The sequence below is a fragment of the Staurois parvus genome, unplaced genomic scaffold (assembly GCF_062004578.1).
Source record: "Staurois parvus isolate SC_StPar_1 unplaced genomic scaffold, SC_StPar_1.0 ptg000397l, whole genome shotgun sequence".
NCBI classification, from domain to species: Eukaryota; Metazoa; Chordata; class Amphibia; order Anura; family Ranidae; genus Staurois; species Staurois parvus.
In genome coordinates, this window is record NW_028318193.1 from 5,540,301 (window position 1) to 5,560,627 (window position 20,327).

The 20,327-nt window shown below is 40.6% G+C and overlaps 1 protein-coding gene across 1 annotated transcript in view; it reads right to left on the reverse strand.

The window, feature by feature from the left end:
- The window catches only part of KIAA0408 (KIAA0408 ortholog), a 71,335-nt gene that overhangs the window by 34,941 nt on the left and 16,067 nt on the right, over positions 1–20,327 (reverse strand). Inside the window, exons 2-5 of the mRNA XM_089686461.1 lie at positions 19,917–20,081; positions 10,230–10,481; positions 6,131–6,457; positions 5,964–6,043 (exon numbers count right to left, since the gene is read on the reverse strand). Coding sequence (XP_089542587.1) covers positions 5,964–6,043; positions 6,131–6,457; positions 10,230–10,481; positions 19,917–20,081 — 824 coding nt within the window. The remainder of the gene's footprint in view (positions 1–5,963; positions 6,044–6,130; positions 6,458–10,229; positions 10,482–19,916; positions 20,082–20,327) is intronic.

A 20,327-nucleotide genomic window follows, 5' to 3' on the forward strand; every position in this document is an offset into this window, starting at 1 on the left:
TGCAACACCCCTCTGCTGCAGAACATACTCACCTTTCCTTTACTTCCTCACTACTATGTTCCATCACACAGTAGGGTGGATTTACTAAAACTGGAGCACTCAGAATCTGGTGCAGCTGTAAATGGAAGCCAATTGGCTTCTAATTTCAGCTTGTTCAATTAAGCTTTGACAATAAAACCTGGAAGCTGATTGGTTTCTATGCAGATTAGTACAGGTGGGACAATGCAATGCCCCTCTGCTGCAGAACATACTCACCTTTTCTTTACTTCCCCACTGCTATGTTCCACCACACAGTAGGGTGGATTTACTAAAACTGATGCACTCAGAATCTGGTGCAGTTGTGCATGGCAGCCAATTGGCTTCTAACTTCATCTTGTTCAATTAAGCTTTGACAATAAAACCTGGAAGCTGATTGGTTTCTATGCAGATTTGCACCAGATTTTGCACTCTCCAATTTTAGTAAATCATCCCCTAGTGTCACTAACTTGGTTGAAGTGTTACATTTCAAGAAAGTCAACATTTCTTATTTGCATACTTCTTAAGGGTTAGTGATCTAAATTATTGAAGGCAGAAGTCAACGTGACAGCCAGACAAATGGCCTTTGCAAAATGAGAAGTCAGCAGTGGCAGAGCTGCACCAGATTTTACAGCTCTCTCCAGTTTTCATAAATCTCCACCAATGTGTTTTAAAGGACCAGTAAACAGAAATTTAGAATTTTATGTAAGAGAACAACATACACTATTACAAATGCAATTGCAGAAGTAATGCTACAAGATGTATACTGTAAAAATATACATATTAGTTCATTATGAATAACTTTTGCATCTGTAATTCATCACATCTTTTTTTTTTATCATTTTTAAAGGAGAACTTGTGGGCACCAACTCACAAAAAGAACATTGGGGAACTGGAGAAGGTACAGAGAAGGGCAACCAAACTGAAAAGAGGCATGGAGGAGCTCAGCTATGAGGAAAGGTTAGAGGAACTGAATTTATTCTCTCTTAAGAGGAGATTAAGGGGGGATATGATCAACATGTATAAATACATCAGTGGTTCATATAGTGAACTCGGTGTACAGTTATTCACCCTGAGATCATCATAGAGGACAAGGGGGCACTCTTTACATCTGGAGGAAAAGAAATGTAATCTCCAAACACGGAAAGCTTTCTTCACAGTAAGAGCTGTGAAAATAGTGGAATAGACTCCCTCAAGAGTTGGTTCTGGCCAGCTCAGTGGATTGCTTTAAAAAAGGCCTGGATTCTTTCTTAGATACACAGAATATAACTGGATACTAACATTTATAGGTAAAGTTGATCCAGGGAATATCCAATTGCCTCTCGGGGGATCAGGAAGGAATTTTTTTCCCTGCAGGAGCAAATTGGATCATGCGTTGCTGGGTTTTTTTGCCTGGTCCACATTGGAAGAAGAGAATATTATCTTGGGCTACATATAAAATATGCTAACAATAAGTATAGCTGATGAGCAGAAAGTTGGGCAGATCACAAGGTAATGATCACTGATACAGATAATGTACCTATCTGAGTAATACAACTTCATTTTTTTTTGTAGAATTTTATTATAAAAAGTAAAAAGGGCAACATAAAACTAGTGAGCTTTTTGACAGTGTTTTTGATAAAGGAATGCATCAATATCGATGGATGTAATAACAATTCTCAGCTTTCCTTAATTCATTCCACTGTCCCTGAAACACCATGTAATCCAAAGCATTCACTTTGATAGAAGAGGTAGGGTTTCTGTCTGTACATCTCTGGTAAGAGGTACGCTACTTAGCCCTAACAAAGTATTATGCTCTCCAGATTTGGATCTCTGTCAAGTTTCCTTAACTCAGGGGTGTCCAACCTTTTAACTTTCCTGGGCTACATTGGAAAAAGAGGAATTGAATTGGGCCACACATAAAAAACACTAACAATTAGCCCTCATGCACACTGGACTTTTTGATAACGTTAGCTGTGTAAAGTCACGTTAAAACGTGAGTTTTTCAGCTTTTTTTAGCATTTTTGCATTAGTGTTTAGCTGAATTTTCCCACTTTTTTTAGTTTTTTTTTTACCCAGAAACATTTTTTTTCTTTGGTCAAAAAAAAGTCCAAAAACACCGGTTTGCGGCGGTTTACCACGTTTTGCTGCGTTAGAGCGTTTTACAGCTAAATAACTGCTCTAGAAACCCACTAGTCCTGGATTTTTTTCAGCCAAAAAATGCTGATTACAGTCTATGTGTGCATGGACACAGGATAACATGCTGTGGGGTTTACTAGCTGTAGAAAAAAAAACGTCAAAAGCCAAAAACAGCAGCTGTAAAAACATCAAGTGTGCATGAGGGCTTAGGATAGCTGATGAGCAGAAAACGTTGGGCAGATCACAAGTTAAGGATCACTGACATAGATAATGTACTGATCTGAGTAATAAAACTTCATTTTTTTTTTATTATAAAAGTAAAAGAAGGCAAAATAAAACTACTGCAATATTTGACAGTGTTTTTGATAAAATAACAAATCAATATCTGGTTGGATGGATGTAGTAGCAATTTGTGATAAATATTCAAGGTGCTCATCAGATATTTTGGTTTTAATTTTGTCCTTCATGTGCTTCATTCTTGAAAATAGTTATATAAGGGTTTACAACCACTTTAAAGCATCTACATAGGTAATCATTATTATTTGCGATGCTGAAAATGTAAATGCCTAATATTAAATCTGTCATATAACTTGGTTTGTTCAAAATGATATTTGATCACTGTTAGCACATATATAATCTGTGATTAAATAAACAAAAATATTTTTTTTTTCAACTGTATAATCTGTGATTAAATAAAAAAAAATTAATTTTTTTTCAAATGTATAATCTGTGATTAAATAAAAAAAAAAAAGGTTTTTTTCAAATGTATAATCTGTGATTAAATAAACAAAAATAAGATTTTTTTCAAATGTATAATCTGTGATTAAATAAACAAAAATAAGATTTTTTTCAAATGTATAACCTGTGATTAAATAAACAAAAATAAGATTTTTTTTCAAATGTATAATCTGTGATTAAATAAAAAAAAAATAAGATTTTGTTCAAATGTATAATCTGTGATTAAATAAACAAAAATAAGATTTTTTTTCAATTGTATAATCTGTGACTAAATAAACAAAAATAAGATTTTTTTTCAAATGTATAATTTGTAATTAAATAAACAAAAATAGTTTTTTTTTCAAATGTATAATCTGTGAATAAATAAAAAAAAAATACGTTTTTTTTCAAATGTATAATCTGTGATTAAATAAACAAAAATAAGATTTTTTTCAAATGTATAATCTGTGATTAAACAAAAATAAGATTTTTTTTTCAAATGTATAATTTGTGATTAAATAAACAAAAATAGTTTTTTTTTTCAAATGTATAATGTGTGATTAAATAAACAAAAATAAGATTTTTTTCAAATGTTATCCGGGAGCCCGGGTATTGTTATTGTAATGCTTACAACCCCCCCCCCCCCCAACTGTGCAGTTTACCATTGTTTTTGCATCTACAAGTACAAGGCAACATATTCACATTAAAAAAAACACACTGCTTGTGATGGTGTCCCGAGAATGTAGATCTCCCCACTGAAACATATGGAAAGCTGACAGCACTGAGTGGGCACACATGAATAACTGGTGCACTCCCAGCTGTTGCTTATTCAAATAACAATGCCAAAAAATGATACAATTATTTTTATTGTAGTAAGTCTACACTGTTTTTGGAGGAGTACTGTTCATAAGTTAAAATGATACTAAACCTAAAAACATTTTTTTGCCTTAATGCATTCCTTGCAATAAGGTAAAAAACATTTTCAATTTCTCGGTCATCCCCCTTCCCTGTGTGAAGGGGAAGAGAGGGGAGAAGCTGCATCTCTTCTCCACCCCTCTTCCTCTTTTTAAAGGGACTCGAGCAGCAGCAGTCATTCAAACTGCAGTGACGAGGAAGTGGAAGTGGGGCTAAATCCCACTGTTTGTGTCTATGGAGTGAGTAGACACTGTGTGCCCCCATAACAAATGACTTGCTATAGGGACACATAAAGAAGAGGATACCATTGCACAGAGCAGGAAAATATAACATGTTTGTTATTTATTTTAATTAAAAAAAAAAGAGAGACTTTAGTAACACTTTAATTTGCAGTACTGAAATCTACTGGTGGATATATATGTTAGGGTGTCACAAATCCTCAGATACAACAGCATGCAGAGGAACAGTTATCCTTTAAAGTCAGAGGGTATGCATAATAGCCAAGCAACTAGCATTTTCAGAAGGGGAGGCAGTGTAATGACAGCCTTTGTATATCTCACATGACAATTTTTCTTTAGCCCTTTCACTGCCAGAGCCGTTTTTGCATTTTTTGCACACGTTTAAAAAATCATTGTAGGCCTGAAGATTACACAAAACCCCCAAACATTATATATTTTCTGAAAGCAGACACCCTAGAGAAGAAAATAGTAGCAGTTCCATTTTTTTTTTTGTCACATGATATTACCACAAAGGTCTAGGAAATGTGAAATTATAGTAAAAAACACACTAAAGTTAAACAAACATAATAAATTACCCACATTTTTTGGTAAAATATAAAAAGATGAGGTTGTGCCGAGTAAATAGATACCTCACATGTCAAACCTTAAATTTGTGTGCACTGGTGAAATAGCGACAAACTTCAGTACCCTATATTTTAATAGGGGAAGCTCCAAAAGCAGTTTAGCGTTATGGAGGAGGTCTTGTGCTAGAACTATTGCTCTCACTCCAGCGTGCGCAGCGATATGTAACATCGCAAACAACGTTTTCACCCGTAGGTGCCTCTGATGTGTGCGTTTACGTTTGTACGTGCGTGTATGTGGGGGGGGCCTCAAAATTTTTTGTTAGGGGATGTTATGTGCTTGGGTGTAACTTTATTTTTTTGCAATTAAAATGTTCCTTTCTGCCTGACTTTTTTTTTTCATCACATAGGGGACACAAAGTCCCTATTGTGATGATTATCAGGTGACAGGTTCTCTTTAATGAGACATGCAGGGTTTAAAAGACTCTGCATGTCTTCTCTGGGCTCCACTGGATGTATTGCAATGCAGATTGTGACTTTTTCTTTTTTCATCACATAGGGGACACAAAGTCCCTATTGTGATGATTTTTAGGTGACAGGTACTCTTTAATGAGACATGCAGGGTTTAAAAGACTCTGCATGTCTTCTCTGGGCGTCACTGGATGTATTGCAATGCAGATTGTGACTCTTTTTTTTTTTCATCACATAGGGGACACAAAGTCCCCATTGTGAAGATTTTTAGGTGACAGGTACTCTTTAATGAGACATGCAGGGTTTAAAAGACTCTGCAAGTCTTCTCTGGGCTCCACTGGATGTATTGCAATGCAAAAGTGACAGGGGTGACCCGGACGTGACATCATACACGTTGCTTTCCAGGTCACAGCACATCCGCTCTCCCCTCCACCTGCCAGCACCTGCCATGTCACTCCCCAGGCCTGAAGATGGGCAAGCGGAGCCCGGAATACATAGCGGGAAAGCATGTGGGTGTGGGGGACCCGTTATCGGGCAGCTGCCAGGCTGCTTCCACCTGACAGGCAGGAGTCTGCTTGTCAGCTTTAGACACAGCGTCCGCAGCAATTGGATTGTGTGTAACCCCCCCCCCCCCCTCGCTGTCAGGTCCATACAACGTACCTGGAAGGGTTAATACAAAAAACTATGAATGCACAAAGTTTGGTATTTTTTAAACAAATGTTTTGTCCATTAACCAGCTGATTGTAGATTGCAGAGTTACAAAATGAGGGCTAAGAAAACTAGACAAAGGGATTGGTAATGTAAACATTTTAGCGTTCCAATTTGTTGGAGAGCTGCCAGTCTGTAATAATACAAGGCTGAACTATATCATTCATAATCTGTTTAAATCTAAACGATATATGATTGTCAGCTTGCAGTAAATATATACCTTTTGCAGTTGGTTCTTGTTCGGATTTCTTCCTGGTATTTACATAGCTCCTCGCTGACCCTGGCAATCTCTTTTAGAGCCTGAAGTGAATGAAACATTTCATTACGCTGCAGTTGCCACTTGCCATACACAGTCATGACCAAACAGCCAATCAAACCAGTACTCACATCATTCAGCGTGTCGTTTTCAGTTTTGGACATCCTTTGGGCTAGCCAATATTCTGATTCTGATTTGTGAACCTCAAGCTTTTTATCAGATATTTTGGATTCAGCTGTATTCTCCTTATTTGAACGTGGACAGTTGTTAACCGATAGTTTACTGTTTTTGTCCGGCCCAGCGCTGACCATGCTGTTTTGATGACTTTGTCTTTCAAAGTTTATCGGCTTTGTAGGTTCCGTCTGTGGGGGTATTGAGAACTGAAGCACTTTTTCCTCGGTGTCACCATCATCACCATTCAGATTTTTCTCCCTTCTTAGTCTGACTTCCTGGTACAGCTGTATAAGACACCAGAACAAGTGACCACTGCATCAGACACATAATTCATAAAGCAAAGCCTCAGCCATTGATAAGATAAAGCTGAGTAGCCTAATAAAAAAATTAAAAAGCAGGTTTTGCAGCAATACCCACCACCATACTTTTTCCACTACAAGATGTTACATAGTTAGTCTGGCTGAAAAAAGACTGTTCACACTGAAGCATTATTGTCGCATCGCGGCAAACCTGAAGCCTTGTGTCGAGTCAGGAGGAGTTGAAGCCTCCCATTCAAGTCTATGGTGCCGCTTCGCAAACGCATGGCAGGCATTTGAGGTGTGGTTGCGACGCGGTTGCGAGGCGTTAATACCATTTAACTTCACTATAGGCATTTGTGGTGCGGTTTTAACACTTGGCAAACTCCTATCAACTGCCTCAAAACCGTGCATAGGGCGTTTGGGAACGTTAAAACGCTTCCCAAACACCTGTCTAATGCCTGTCAAACGCTATAGGGGCGTTTGGCAAGAGTTAGAAATAAAGTCACGTGTGAACGAGCCCTTAGAAAGAATCCAGGCCTTTTTTGAAGCAATCCACTGAACTGGCCAGAACCAACTCTTTAGGGAGTCTATTCCACATTTTCACAGCTCTCACTGTGGAGAAACCTTTCCGTGTTTGGAGATTAAATCTCTTTTCTTCCAGACATAAAGAGTCCCCCCTTGTCCTCTGTGATGACCTCACAGGGTAAATAGCTCTAAACCGAGTTCACTATATGAACCACTGATGTATTTATACATGTTGATCATATCCCCCCTTAATCTCCTCTTCTCAAGAGAGAATACATTCAGTTCCTCTAATCTTTCCTTATAGCTGAGCTCCTCCATGCCTCTTATCAGTTTGGTTGCCCTTCTCTGTACTTTCTCAAGTTCCCCAATGTTCTTTTTGTGAATTGGTGCCCAAAACTGAACTGCATATTCCAGATGAGGTGTTACTAATGATTTGCACAGGGGAAATATGATATCTCTCTCTCTGGAGTCTATACCTCTTTTAATACAAGAGAGGATTTTGCTCGCTTTAGAAACCGCAGCTTGGCATTGCATGCCATTATTAAGCTTGTGATCTACCTGAACCCCCAGATCCTTCTCCACCATTGATTCTCCAGTTGTACTCAACCTAGTATGTATGATGCATGCGTATTCTTAGCCCCCAAGTACATAAGCATTATTCAGCCCACTTCTTCTGAGCCCAGACCATCATGGACTTGCCCCAGCCTGTGACTGGAGAGTTAAGACAACACCGAACAGCAGTAAGCTCATCACTATATTACTTTGCTTTCTCCTCCTAGCAGAATGCTCCTTGTCAACACATGAACTGTCAGGTGGGTATGATCATGGGACCATTGCAATGTACTGTATATATTGGAGCATGTCATATAAGATGGTCTTACAGGTAAAAAAAATACCTCAAACCTGTTTGCTCCTGGTTTTTGCTAAAATTAAACCTGCAAGCTATTTTAAACTTTTAAAAACCCTGGAAAACAGCAGACACCACAAGATGCTTGCTATTACCGTTTTGGCCAGAAAAATGCCCTTAGGCCCCATGTTTAGCCCTAGCACATGAGGTTCTGACATTTAGGCTGAACGGTGCAGTGGTATTTATGTTTAGGGCAGTAGGTTTTCAGAGGCGAAATGCCCAGAAGAAGAAGAAACATAAGTATACATAGTAAACACAAGTACTGCTAGGTGTACCATCCAGCCCTGTCAGCCACTCATTGACAGGCTGCCTACAGCGGTGGTGGACAGTGCACCTGGGCCCACAACTAAATGCCAGAGCCCCATGCACTGGGGCTAAACACCAAGTGTGCAAGGGACCTTAGGATTCAGGTTTCACTATGTTAAAAGGCTCAACTTTTCCATCCTAGTGTCTAAGCTTCATACCAAACTCAGATTTAAAGTCCAATTACTGCTTCCTAGTCACTGAAGCCAAGCCCTTAATATTACAATTAAACTAGGATCAGGGGTTGCAAAAATGAGGCTTTTCTGTCTACAGTACATTAAGTAATTGCAGGTTTACTTTTAAAAGTTAAAATAGCTGTTTGAGTTTATGTAAGCATAAATGAGTTGCAGTTGCTTAAAAAACTTTCAGAAATGTATACAGTTTGTAAAATATTCAGGAAGTTATCAAAACAGAATATATATAAACTGTGTTCTGTTCAAGAGGCAAAGAATTTCCTTACATACAACTGAATTCCTTACTATAATCCTGTAAAGAGGATCAAAAGGTAATTGATTCTCTACCGTTGCTTCCTTGCTGGAGATGAAGATGTGGCAGTGTTTCAGTCAATAAAGGAGCTCCTTCTCTATTAGGCTCAGTGACAGCAGCACTTCGGTGGTTTTGTGCTGGCAAAGTACATTTATTCTTCTTACCTACCCCCCTTAATATTGGTAACTCACCTTCCCCTGCTCCCGATGCATCACCTCCTCTCACCCGCCGATTGCACATCATAGCAAGCCGCTTGCTATGGGGGCACTCATGCGGGCTCACTACCGAGCCAGCTTTCTCTGTTCATAGGCTCACAGAGCATGGCCTGGCCCCACTCCCCGCTCCCTCCTCACTGGCTGTGATTGACAGCAGTAGGAGCCAATGGTTTCTGCCAATGTCTCTGAGCCTAAGAGGAGGGAGTGAGCTGAGGGAGATGCTGCTATTGCGCACCGAGCTGGATTGAGATCGGACTCAGGTAAGTATTGGGGGGCTGGGGAGAAGCTGTACTCAGAAGGTGTTTTAACTAATGCACAGAATACATTAAAGTAAAAATCCTTCAGCCTTTAAATCCACTTTAAAGTGTCTTTTCTCAAGATAGAGCAGCAACGTAGACAGGGTAAAAAGGTAGTGTTATGCAGGCCATACACGGGTCAAATTCTGAATGAATTTTTTAGAAAATCTGAAATTTTGTGCGTATTGTAATGCGATGGTGCCACCATTGATTTCGAAATTCAACCAACCAAGAATTCAATTTCTCCTCATGTTGCTACAGAAAATAATTTTTGTGACCAAGAATTTTGTTTTCTTTACAGGTCACAGCTTCATATTTCTTGCACGATTCTCCCATCATTGATTCGAACTTCGTTCGTTTTTCAAAAAAATTTCAACATGCCCAATCACTCAAATTCGATGGTCACACAAAAATTGTCTGTTTCTGTGACCCACTAATGGTGTGAAATTTGAACGAAAATTCTTATAAAAGATTTTCAAATGAAAATTCTTTTGGAATTCGACCCATGTATGGCTGGCTTTAGGGTCTTTCACACAGGGTGTTGCACTCTGCTCAGCACGGGATCCACAAATAGATTTGAACAGGGTGGATGTCAGTTTTGCGACATCCATGCCTGTTCAGTCTGCAAGTGGTCTACCTGCTGGCAATTGACAGGTAGATCACGATCGACAGGTGACCGACCTCCGAGATGTGGTATGGCCTTAGCTCAACTGCCATTTGGGGGGAAAAGAGGAAGAGCACTTGAGGGTTGACAGGGCAGGGACTCAAACGTAATCACCTGCTGGCGATTGACAGGTGACTGACCTCTGAGATATGGGATGATGTATTTTTTTGAAAACCTGCAGAGAACATTTCCATAGGAGTATAACACAAGAGTAGAACACAGCAGAGATACAATTCCATAGGTGTAGAACACAGGAATAAAAAAATAATCATGCATTTAGTGCAGAAAAAGCTGTAGTTATAACATAGACATGGAAACACTATGTTGTTAAAACAGTGGTATGATCCAAGGAATATATTACCTCCTCTATCTTTTTCTGCATCATTTTCCATTGACATTCCCATTCTTTTCTTTCACTGTCAAATCTTTCCAACAACTCCATCTTTTCCACTTTCCAGTTCCGTTCATTATTTTCCAACTGCCTTTTGAGTTCCATTGCTGCAATGTGAGTGTCTTCCAGCAGGCGCCTTTGCTCTGTCTTTTCTTTCTTCGCGTCTGTCTGAGAGTCTGAAGTACTTTTACTGGCACATAGTTTGGCCGAGTTAGCTTCTAGCTATAAAAAGGCGAATGACAAGACAATGAGCAAAGCTCTATTAGAACTCCTAGCATGCAATCTGCTTTTAATTGTAGAGATGAGAAAAAAAAAATAATTAATTTCCAATAGCATGAAAGTTATGTGGCAAAATAGCTATTTATTTGAATATGTCACTGAAGGTACAAAACATATGACAAAATAAAAGCTCCCAGATTTGTGTAAAACTTGTGGACTTATTTAGACATACAGGACAGCACAACATTAACTGAACTACTTATACTATTAGGCATACATTGTAACTATGTGAACATCTTTCCTAGATAATCTGAGATCTCTGAGATTTTTCAGTACAGAAAAAGGAGGTGCATTTGGTGACAATTATACATACAGTATTTCACAGAAGTGAGTACACCCCTCACATTTTTGTAAATATTTTATTATATCTTTTCATGTGACAACACTGGAGAAATTACACTTTGCTACAATGTAAAGTAGTGAGTGTACAGATTGTATAACAGTGTACATTTGCTGTCCCCTCAAAATAACTCAATAAACAGCCATTAACTAGTTGCCGACCGCAGATAGCCGAATGACGGCTTCACTGCGGCCGGCCAGTTCTGGGTGTATGTCATATGATGTCCCCCCAGAACGCGCTCTCCTGCGCGCCCCAGGGGGCGCGCACCCGGCGATCTCCGTGATCGCTGTGTCCTACGGACACAGCTGATCACGAGATGTGGTAAAAGGCCAATCATACCGGCCTTTTACCACGTGATCAGCGGTGTCCAATGACACGCTGATCACAGGGAAATGCAAGTGCCGGTTCTCGGCTGCACTTTCCTCACGCTGTCAGATCGTGAGGAAAGTACTGCCGAGAACCGGCAGTTGTCAGAGCGAGGATCGGCACCGATCATCAGGGCACTGATGATCAGTGCCCTGATGATCGGTGCCCAGCAGTGCCACCCACAAGTTCCGCCCACCTGTGCCCAGCAGTGCGCCCACTAGCTCCGCCCACCTGTGCCCAGCAGTGCACCCACCTGTGCCACTCTGCAGTGTCACACACCTGTGCCCAGAAGTGCCACCTACCTGTGCCCAGCAGTGCCACCCACCTGTGCCCACCCACCTGTGCCCACCAGTGCCACCCACCTGTGCCCACCCACCAGTGCTGCCCACCAGTGCCACCCACCAGTGCAGCCCAGCAGTGCTGCCAGTCAGTGCCACCAGTCAGTGCCCAGCGGTTGTGCCAGTCAGTGCCGCCAGTCAGTGCCCAGCAGTGATGCCAGTCAGTGCCATCTATCAGTACCCATCATCAGTGTCACCTATCAGTGCCGCCTATCAGTGCTGCATATTAGTGCCGCCTATCCGTGACACCTCATTAGTGCTGCCTATCAGTGCCGCCTATCTGTGCCACCTCATTAGTACTGCCTATCAGTGCCCTTTAGTGCTGCCTATCAGTGCCCATCAGTGCCGCCTATCAGTGCCCATCAGTGCTGCCTCATCAACGCACATCAGTGAAGGAGAACAATTACCTGTTTGAAAAATTTTATAATAGAAACAAAGAAACTTTTTTTTTTTTCAAATTTTTTGCACTTTTTTAATTTATAGCGCAAAAAGTAAAGCGCCCAGTGGCGATTAAATACCACCAAAAGAAAGCTCTATTTGTGAGAAAAAAATGATCAAAATTTCATATGGGTACAATGTTGCATGACCGCGCAATTGTCAATCAAAGTGCGGCAGCGCTGAAAGCTGAAAATTGGCCTGGTAAGGAAGGGGGTATAAGTGCCTGGTAGGCAAGTGGTTAATGTCTAAACTACTGGCAACAAAAGTGAGTACACCCCTAAGGCAAATGTACAAATTGGGCCCAAAGTGTCAATATTTTGTGTGGCCAACATTATTTTCCAGCACTGCTTTAACCCTCTTGGGCATGGAGTTCACCAAAGCTTCACAGGTTGCCACTGGGGTCCTCTTCCATTCCTCCATGACGACATCACGGAGCTGGTGGATGTTAGATACCTTGCGCTCCTCCACCTTTGTGGATGTCCCACAGATGCTCAATAGGGTTTAAACCTGGAGACATGCTTGGCAAGCCCATCACCTTTACCCTCAGCTTCTTTAGTAAGGCAGTGGTTATCTTGGAGGTGTGTTTGGGGTTGTTATCATGTTGGAATACTGCCCTGTGGCCCTGTCTCTGAAGGGAGGGGATTATGCTGTACTTCAGTATGTCACAGTACATGTGGGCATTCATGGTTCCCTGAATGAACTGTAGCTACCCAGTGCCAGCAGCACTCCTGCAGCCCCAGACCATGACACTCCCACCACCATGCTTGACTGTAGGCAAGACACACTTGTCTTTGTACTCCTCACCTGGTTGCCACCACACACGCTTGATACCATCTGAACCAAATAAGTTTATCTTGGTCTCATCACACCACAGGACATGGTTCAAGTAATCAATGTAATTAGTCTGCTTGTCTTCAACAAACTGTTTGTGGGCTTTCTTGTGCATCATCTTTAGAAGAGGCTTCCTTCTGGGACGACAGCAATGCAGACCAATTTGATGCAGTGTGCGGCGTATGGTCTGAGCACTGGCAGGCTGATCTCCCACCCCTTCAACCTCTGCAGCAATGCTGGCAGCACTCATATGTCTATTTCCCAAAGACAACCTCTGGATATGATGTTGAGCACGTGCACTCAACGTCTTTGGTCGACCATGGTGAGGCCTGTTCAGAGTGGAACCTGTCCTGTTAAACCACTGTATGGTCTTGGCCACCGTGCTGCAGCTCAGTTTCAGGGTCTTGCCAATCTTCTTATAGCCTAGGCCAGTGGTGGGCAACCTTTTTTTTCAACTGAGCCAAATCTCGCCAAAACCACGATTGAAATTTATTTTGAGAGCCACATTTTTAAAACTGAAAATACATAGGATGGCACACTGTTTTTAGTTTCAATAAGTTTTTATAGTAATTCATCCCCCATATAGTAATTCATCCCCCATAGTAATTCATCCCCCATAGTAATTCATCCCCCATATAGTAATTAATCCCCCATATAGTAATTCATCCCCCATAGTAATTCATCCCCCATAGTAATTCATCCCCCATATAGTAATTCATCCCCCATAGTAATTCATCCCCCATAGTAATTCATCCCCCATATAGTAATTCATCCCCCATAGTAATTCATCCCCCATATAGTAATTCATCCCCCATAGTAATTCATCCCCCATATAGTAATTCATCCCCCCTATAGTAATTCATCCCCCATAGTAATTCATCCCCCCTATAGTAATTCATCCCCATATAGTAGTAGTAAGTAGCAAGTAGTAAGCCAAGTCCCCCCTGTGTCAATTCACTTACCTTTGCTCCGCGCGTTCCTCTCGCCGTGTTCCCTCGCCGTTCCGGTCTTCAGGGCGGACTGTGAGAGGAGCCTAGCTCCTCTCACATTCGTCACGCTGCCCCGCCTACACACATCCTGACAGCCAATCACTGGCTATCAGGATGTGAGTGGCAGCGAGACTGGCCAATCATTGCATTTGAGCGCGCTGCCCTGGCTGTTTTTTTTTTGGATCACGCTGCAGAGTCCCTGCCGCCCGAAAGGAGGGAGGGGAGCGGGCGCCCGGCACACAAGAGCCGCATTAAAGCGTGTAAAGAGCCGCATGTGGCTCGCGACCCGCGGCTTGCCGAACACTGGCCTAGGCCATCTTTATGTACAGCAACAACTCTTTTTTTCAGATCCTCAGTTCTTTGCCATGAGGTACCATGTTGAACTTCCAGTGACCAGAGAGAGTGAGAGCGATAACACCAAATTTAACACACCTGCTCCCCATTCACACCTGAGACTTTGTAACACTAACGAGTCACATGACATCAGGGAGGGAAAATGGCTAATTGGGCCCAATTTGGACATTTTCACTTCAGTACTTTACATTGTAGCAAAGTGTCATTTCTTCAGTGTTGTCACATGAAAAGATAGAATAAAATATTTACAAAAATGTGAAGGGTGTACTATTAACAATTAATTGGCATCTGCATGCATCTCGCAAGGGCAGAGCGTTCACTTACAATGCAGGAAACGCATATGGAACGTGCCTTTCCCCCACTGGGTTCTGGTGTGAACGGGCTCTAACTACAGGCAAAGCACATGCACTTTTAGACTACAAGGCAACACACAGTTGTATGAATTCTTTAGAGGGTAAAATGGGTGGACTTTTAATCTTTGGAGTATGGTATTACCTTGAAAGAACTTCCACTATTTGTAACATTGGGAATATAGTGACAATTCCAAGTGAAACTTAAAGAATAACTCCATTTTTGTTGAGATCACCCCTCTAGGTGATCTATGTACATTGCAAGGAGTTTACCAAACTTTGTTGCACGTCCTTATTTAAGTTGAAGAAAAAGAGAGGGGAAAAAATGAACTGGAATGCATAAAAAACGCACCGGAACACAATCAAAAACGCATCAAAAACGTGCATACAGAAACGCATCCGAACTGCATTTCTATGGTGTGAACCAGCCCTTACAGCATTTCACCAAAAATTAAATTTTTGTTGCAGGGAATGCCTGAAATCTGACTTCTTAGTGCAGACGTCTGGAAAAATCAGTAAACCAGTAAATTATGTCACTTCTGACATCATTGCTTACTACGTGTGAAATCTGTGAATGATCACAGAGGTCACATGGTACAAGGCTATTCACAACAGCCTTGTGCCATGTGACAAGCTGTGACCAATCACAGCTCACACAGTAGTTCTCAATGGCTGCAACAATACAGCAAGGAGAAATGATTGCTTTTACAGCCTTTATGGGTGTAAAAGCAGTGTAAAAAAAAAAAAAAATCTTCATCACCCCCACAAATAGTACAGTGTCACCATGGTATACTTCTAGGGTGACAGCATGTAAAAAAAAAAAAAAAACAGAAATAATAATATAAAAAAAAAATAAAAATGTAAACAAAAGTTTAAAAATTATAATTTTTGGTTAAGAACTAATTTCGGTTATTTTTTCTTTTTACTAAAAAGATAACAAAATAAATGTTGGCCAATATTTATAATGAAATATTATTTATTTGCAAAATTTTATAAGAAAAACACTTTTTTTCAAAATTTTCGGACTTTTTCATTTACATAGCAAAAAAAAATAAAAATCTCAGTGGTGAATAAATACCACAAAAATAAAGCTTTATCTGTCTCAAAAAATTGCTAAAAAATTCATATGGGTACAGTGTTGCATGACCGCGCAATTGTCATTTAAAGTGTAATAGTACTGAAAGCTGAAAATTGGCCTGGACAGGAAGGGGTTAAAAGTGTCCAGACTTGAAGTGGTTAATTTGGCTGCTGACCTAGGACATTTGGGTGGGGTTTGTTTAGTAAGTCACCTCTGTGATTTCAAAGCACTGGATTTGTGTGCAGGTGTGATTTCTGAAGACTTTATTGCTACTTGTAAAGATTTTCAATGATTTCTTGAAATTTGCCTTGCGATTTCCATTACATTCTATATATGTGAAATTGCAACAAAATTGCCAAAAAATAGTGCAAAAACTACTTTATAAATCATGCTACAGCAAATCGCAAATGTTAAGACACTGACATTCACATGTATTAGATGTGATTTCAGGTGCGATTTCAATTCCCAAATCGCACCTGAAATCCCACCAATATGACCGGGCACTAACGTTTCTACTGGGTCCTAGCATAAGTTACAGCATAGGACAATATACAGTATATTAAAGTGCAAAATTATGTTTTGTGGAATTTCTTTCTTGAGTCACAAGCAGAGGTTCTCATATCACAAGATTACTGACAAAGGGCACTACAGCAATGTCTGGATAAAAGTCTGTTTAATTAACAAAATTCCTGCAGAAATTTCAAACACTTGGCCAGATCCACACTGTTGTCTTGCAATAACACATGGCAATGGATGTTAAACATGCTGTGGTGTATGGCATTGTTAAAAATGATCCACGCAAAATTTTTCTTTGTGATTTAATGCATTATGCAGTTCATTCGAATTAATGCACATTAACGCACACAAAATAAATGGGCCCAAAAGGGCAAGTTCAAATAATTTTTTACTGAACTCATGACTAATTTAGTTTATAAGTACGCATTTGCAATTTAGCTGCTGCATAGAAAGTAGGCAGGATGCACAATTTCTATTGACAAGTACAGAAAGAAAATATCTTACTAATTTCAGGTATTTTGTTTGAGTTTTTTTCACGTAATTGGTTCATGGCCTCTCTTCACAGAGTTCGAAGTCAAACTGCAGACAGCCTAGTGCCTAGTATTAATACTGCCCTTCACTTGGAACTTTTTCAATGCTGGCATACTTGTATAGAGTGCTGCATATCTAAACGGTGCTATATTCTTTAAATAAAATTCTGGATCGGACCTTAAGGCTAAGGAACCCTCTGACAAGAGAGCTTTCTGGCTTGGTGCACCATGCCCTGCACTGTTAGAAGAAGGGAAGCTCCTGCATGCTTCCTATGGCCAAATACCGGGTATTTTTTTCTTTTGGCCTGCAGGCAAGCTAAGGAGAAGGTGAGTGATAGGGAGGTAAACATCAGCATCATAGGAGGGAGGCTATCATGTACAAATGTACTGTACCCAAAATATCATGTCCAAAAATAATGGACTCTTTACTGGTTGATGAAGAGCTGATTACATGTTCAGCTGTCCATGTAAACATACCGGCTTGTAAGTGTACCACGGAAGGTTTAACCACTTCCAGACCGGACACTTTTACCCCCTTCCTGACCAGGGCAATTTTCAGCTTTCAGCGCTATCACACTTTGAATGACAATTGCGCGGTCATGCAACACTGTACCCAAATTAATTTTTTACCATTTTTTTGAGACAGATAAAGCTTTATTTTGGTGGTATTTATTCACCGCTGGGAATTTTATTTTTTTTGCTATGTAAATGAAAAAGTCCAAAAATTTTGAAAAAAAGTGTTTTTTTAATAAAATTTTGCAAATAAATAATATTTCATCATAAATCTTTGCCAAAATTTATTCCGTTATCTTTTTAGTAAAAAAAAAATCCAAATTAGTTTATAACCAAAAATTATAATTTTTAAACATTTTTTTTTACATTTTTATTTTATTTTTTTATATGATTATTTTTTATTTATTTATTTATTTATTTATTTTTTACATACTGTCACCCTAGCAGTACAGTTTCACCATGGTGACACTGTACTACTTGTGGGGGGTGATGAAGATTTTTTTTCTTTTTTCTTTACACATTGCTTTTACACCCATATAGGATGTAAAAGCAATCATTTCTCTTTCTCTCTGTGTGCATTCTTGCACTCATTGAGAAATACTGAGAGAGCTGTGATTGGTCACAGCTTGTCACATGGTACAAGGCTGTTGTGAATAGGCTTGTACCATGTGACCTCTGTGATCATTCACAGATTTCACACGTAGTAAGCAATGATGTCATAAGTGACATCTTGCTTACTACTTTGCATGTGATCACTGATTGGCCAATCAGTGATCACATGATCGGGACCTCGTACAGAGGTCCCGTCCGACGATCGGTGTTTCACTGTGTCCGGAGGACACAGCGGGCACCGGATCGCGGTGCTGCGCACTCCCAGGGAGTGCACACAAGCAGGGTGCGGGGAGGCCGTTTATAAACGGCCACCCGACCCTGCACTGCCACCGTCCGGCCGTTTACATGCAACGGCCGGTTGGGAAGTGGTTAAAGCCCAACAGAAATAAAAGTATCATTTAATTATTGTATGTGTTTACTGAAAATAATTCAAGAACTAGCCTATATGTTTGTACCTGGTTCCTAAAATATTTAGCCCAGCAACACTGTGGGAAAGAGAGAAGCAGCACTATGAAGTCAATTAGAGCTCTATTGCTTTGCACAGTGCTTTCAGTTTACAGTTTGAAAATGCAATCAGTGATGACCTCACGAGTGATCTGTCTATCCTCCATATCTAATCACAGGCTAGGGGTAAGTCTATGACCTATGAAAAGAAAGGTCACTGGTCTGACTGTGCTGTCTGGCACTGATGTCTGTATCACAAAACTGGCTGAACACAGCTACACATCCTTCAACAGCTTGGTGCCCAACCTGTGGCCCGAGTGCCACAGGCACCCCCCCCCCATGGTATATAGTGTTAGCCCCTTGGACTTCAGTAGTCTTTAGTGGAAACAATGATTAGAATAACAGCAATGATCTCCACTAGCCTCATTTAACATGTTCCCAGTTTCATAATATCTTCTGCAGCATATCCCCAGGCAGAAAAGTGTCATACAAAGCTATTCATAATACTGCCCCAAACTACCTCGCCGACCTGATATCCAAATATCACCCAACACGTATTCTTCGCTCTTCACAAGACCTCCTACTCTCCAGTTCCCTGGTATCCTCCTCTCATGCCCGACTCCAGGACTTCTCCAGGTCTTCCCCCATCCTCCGGAACTCACTACCCCAATCCATCAGACTGTCATCTACCCTCCTCACCTTTAGACGCACGCTGAAAACCCATCTCTTCAGGAAGCCTACCCCACCTTCACCTAACAGCCGATCTCCTCCACTCCTCCTACCACTCCATCCCCCACAGCCATTTCCTCCTGTACCACTATCCCCTCCCTCCTAGATTGTAAGCTCCAAGGAGCAGGGTCCTCGAACCCGTCGTGTATTGTTTTGCTACTGTATTGTCTCATGTACTGTCCTCCACTATAATGTACAGCGCTGAGCAAACTTTTTGGCGCTATATAAATACTGTATAATAATAATACCCACATTCTCTGACCCTCATTTCCTCTATTAGGTCTGCAGTTTCTGACAGTCCACTCAAGCATTACATATACTGATCATTATGTGCGGCCCTTTAGTGATGTCAGGGGCCACATTTGAAGCCCCCTTTGGCTCATAAGTTGACAACCACTGCTTTATCAATTAAAACAGTTCACTTTCATTCTCTTAGATTGTAAGCTCCCAGGATCAGGCCCTCCTAACCCTCTTATATTGCACTGTATTGTTGCTGTATTGTCTCCCATTATATTGTAAAGCGCTGAGCAAACTGTTGGTGCTGTATAAATCCTGAATAATAATAATAATAATAATAATAATGACATTCAGTATATGCATCAAGTTTGTTTTTACCCACTGGCCTGGAGTTCAGCCTTAATGTTGTTGGTAGCCTTTAGTTTTAGCAAAAGAGTTTGAAATGACTGAGGCTGTCCCTTGCACAGGGCCCCATCTCTCAGTTTTGCATTTTTGGAGGTTTCAGTCACTACCTTACCACAGTAAATTCGACTGATAATTGGATTGGCTACGTTCCAAACATAAATGTTATGGTTCCAAGGGAACTAGGGTGAAAGTCAGCACGAATGTGAATTCAAGATGTATTCACCAAATGCTCAGTATCTCTCCCTCTTATTTCATGTGTAATATGTTGTCAAAACATTGCAATATTTCAATCATTGCTGGAACAATACCTTGGAGATGTACTGTTTCAGTTCACTCCGTTCAATCTCCCACCCACAACGATCGTTAAGAAATTGCAGCAGAAAGTCCGTCCATTTCTTTTCTTCTCTGTGCTCTCTCTGTATCACTTCCAAAACCGCCTTCAGCTCGAGCAGTATTCCTCTGTTTTCACCTGCCTGTAATGTGAAAGATATTTATGTGTTGGAATATCACTATACACACAAACCACACACAGCATTCCTAAGATGAAATAAACCTGTTACTACTTCTGGATGCGCCAAGTCCCCAGCCTTCACATGGGAAAAATGCAGCACAAGGCTGACCATAAGCAATCAGCACGACATTTTACAAAGACATAATAAAATGCTATCATATAATCAAAGGTTGTGCTTGTATATATAAATAAAAAAAACAAACTCTTT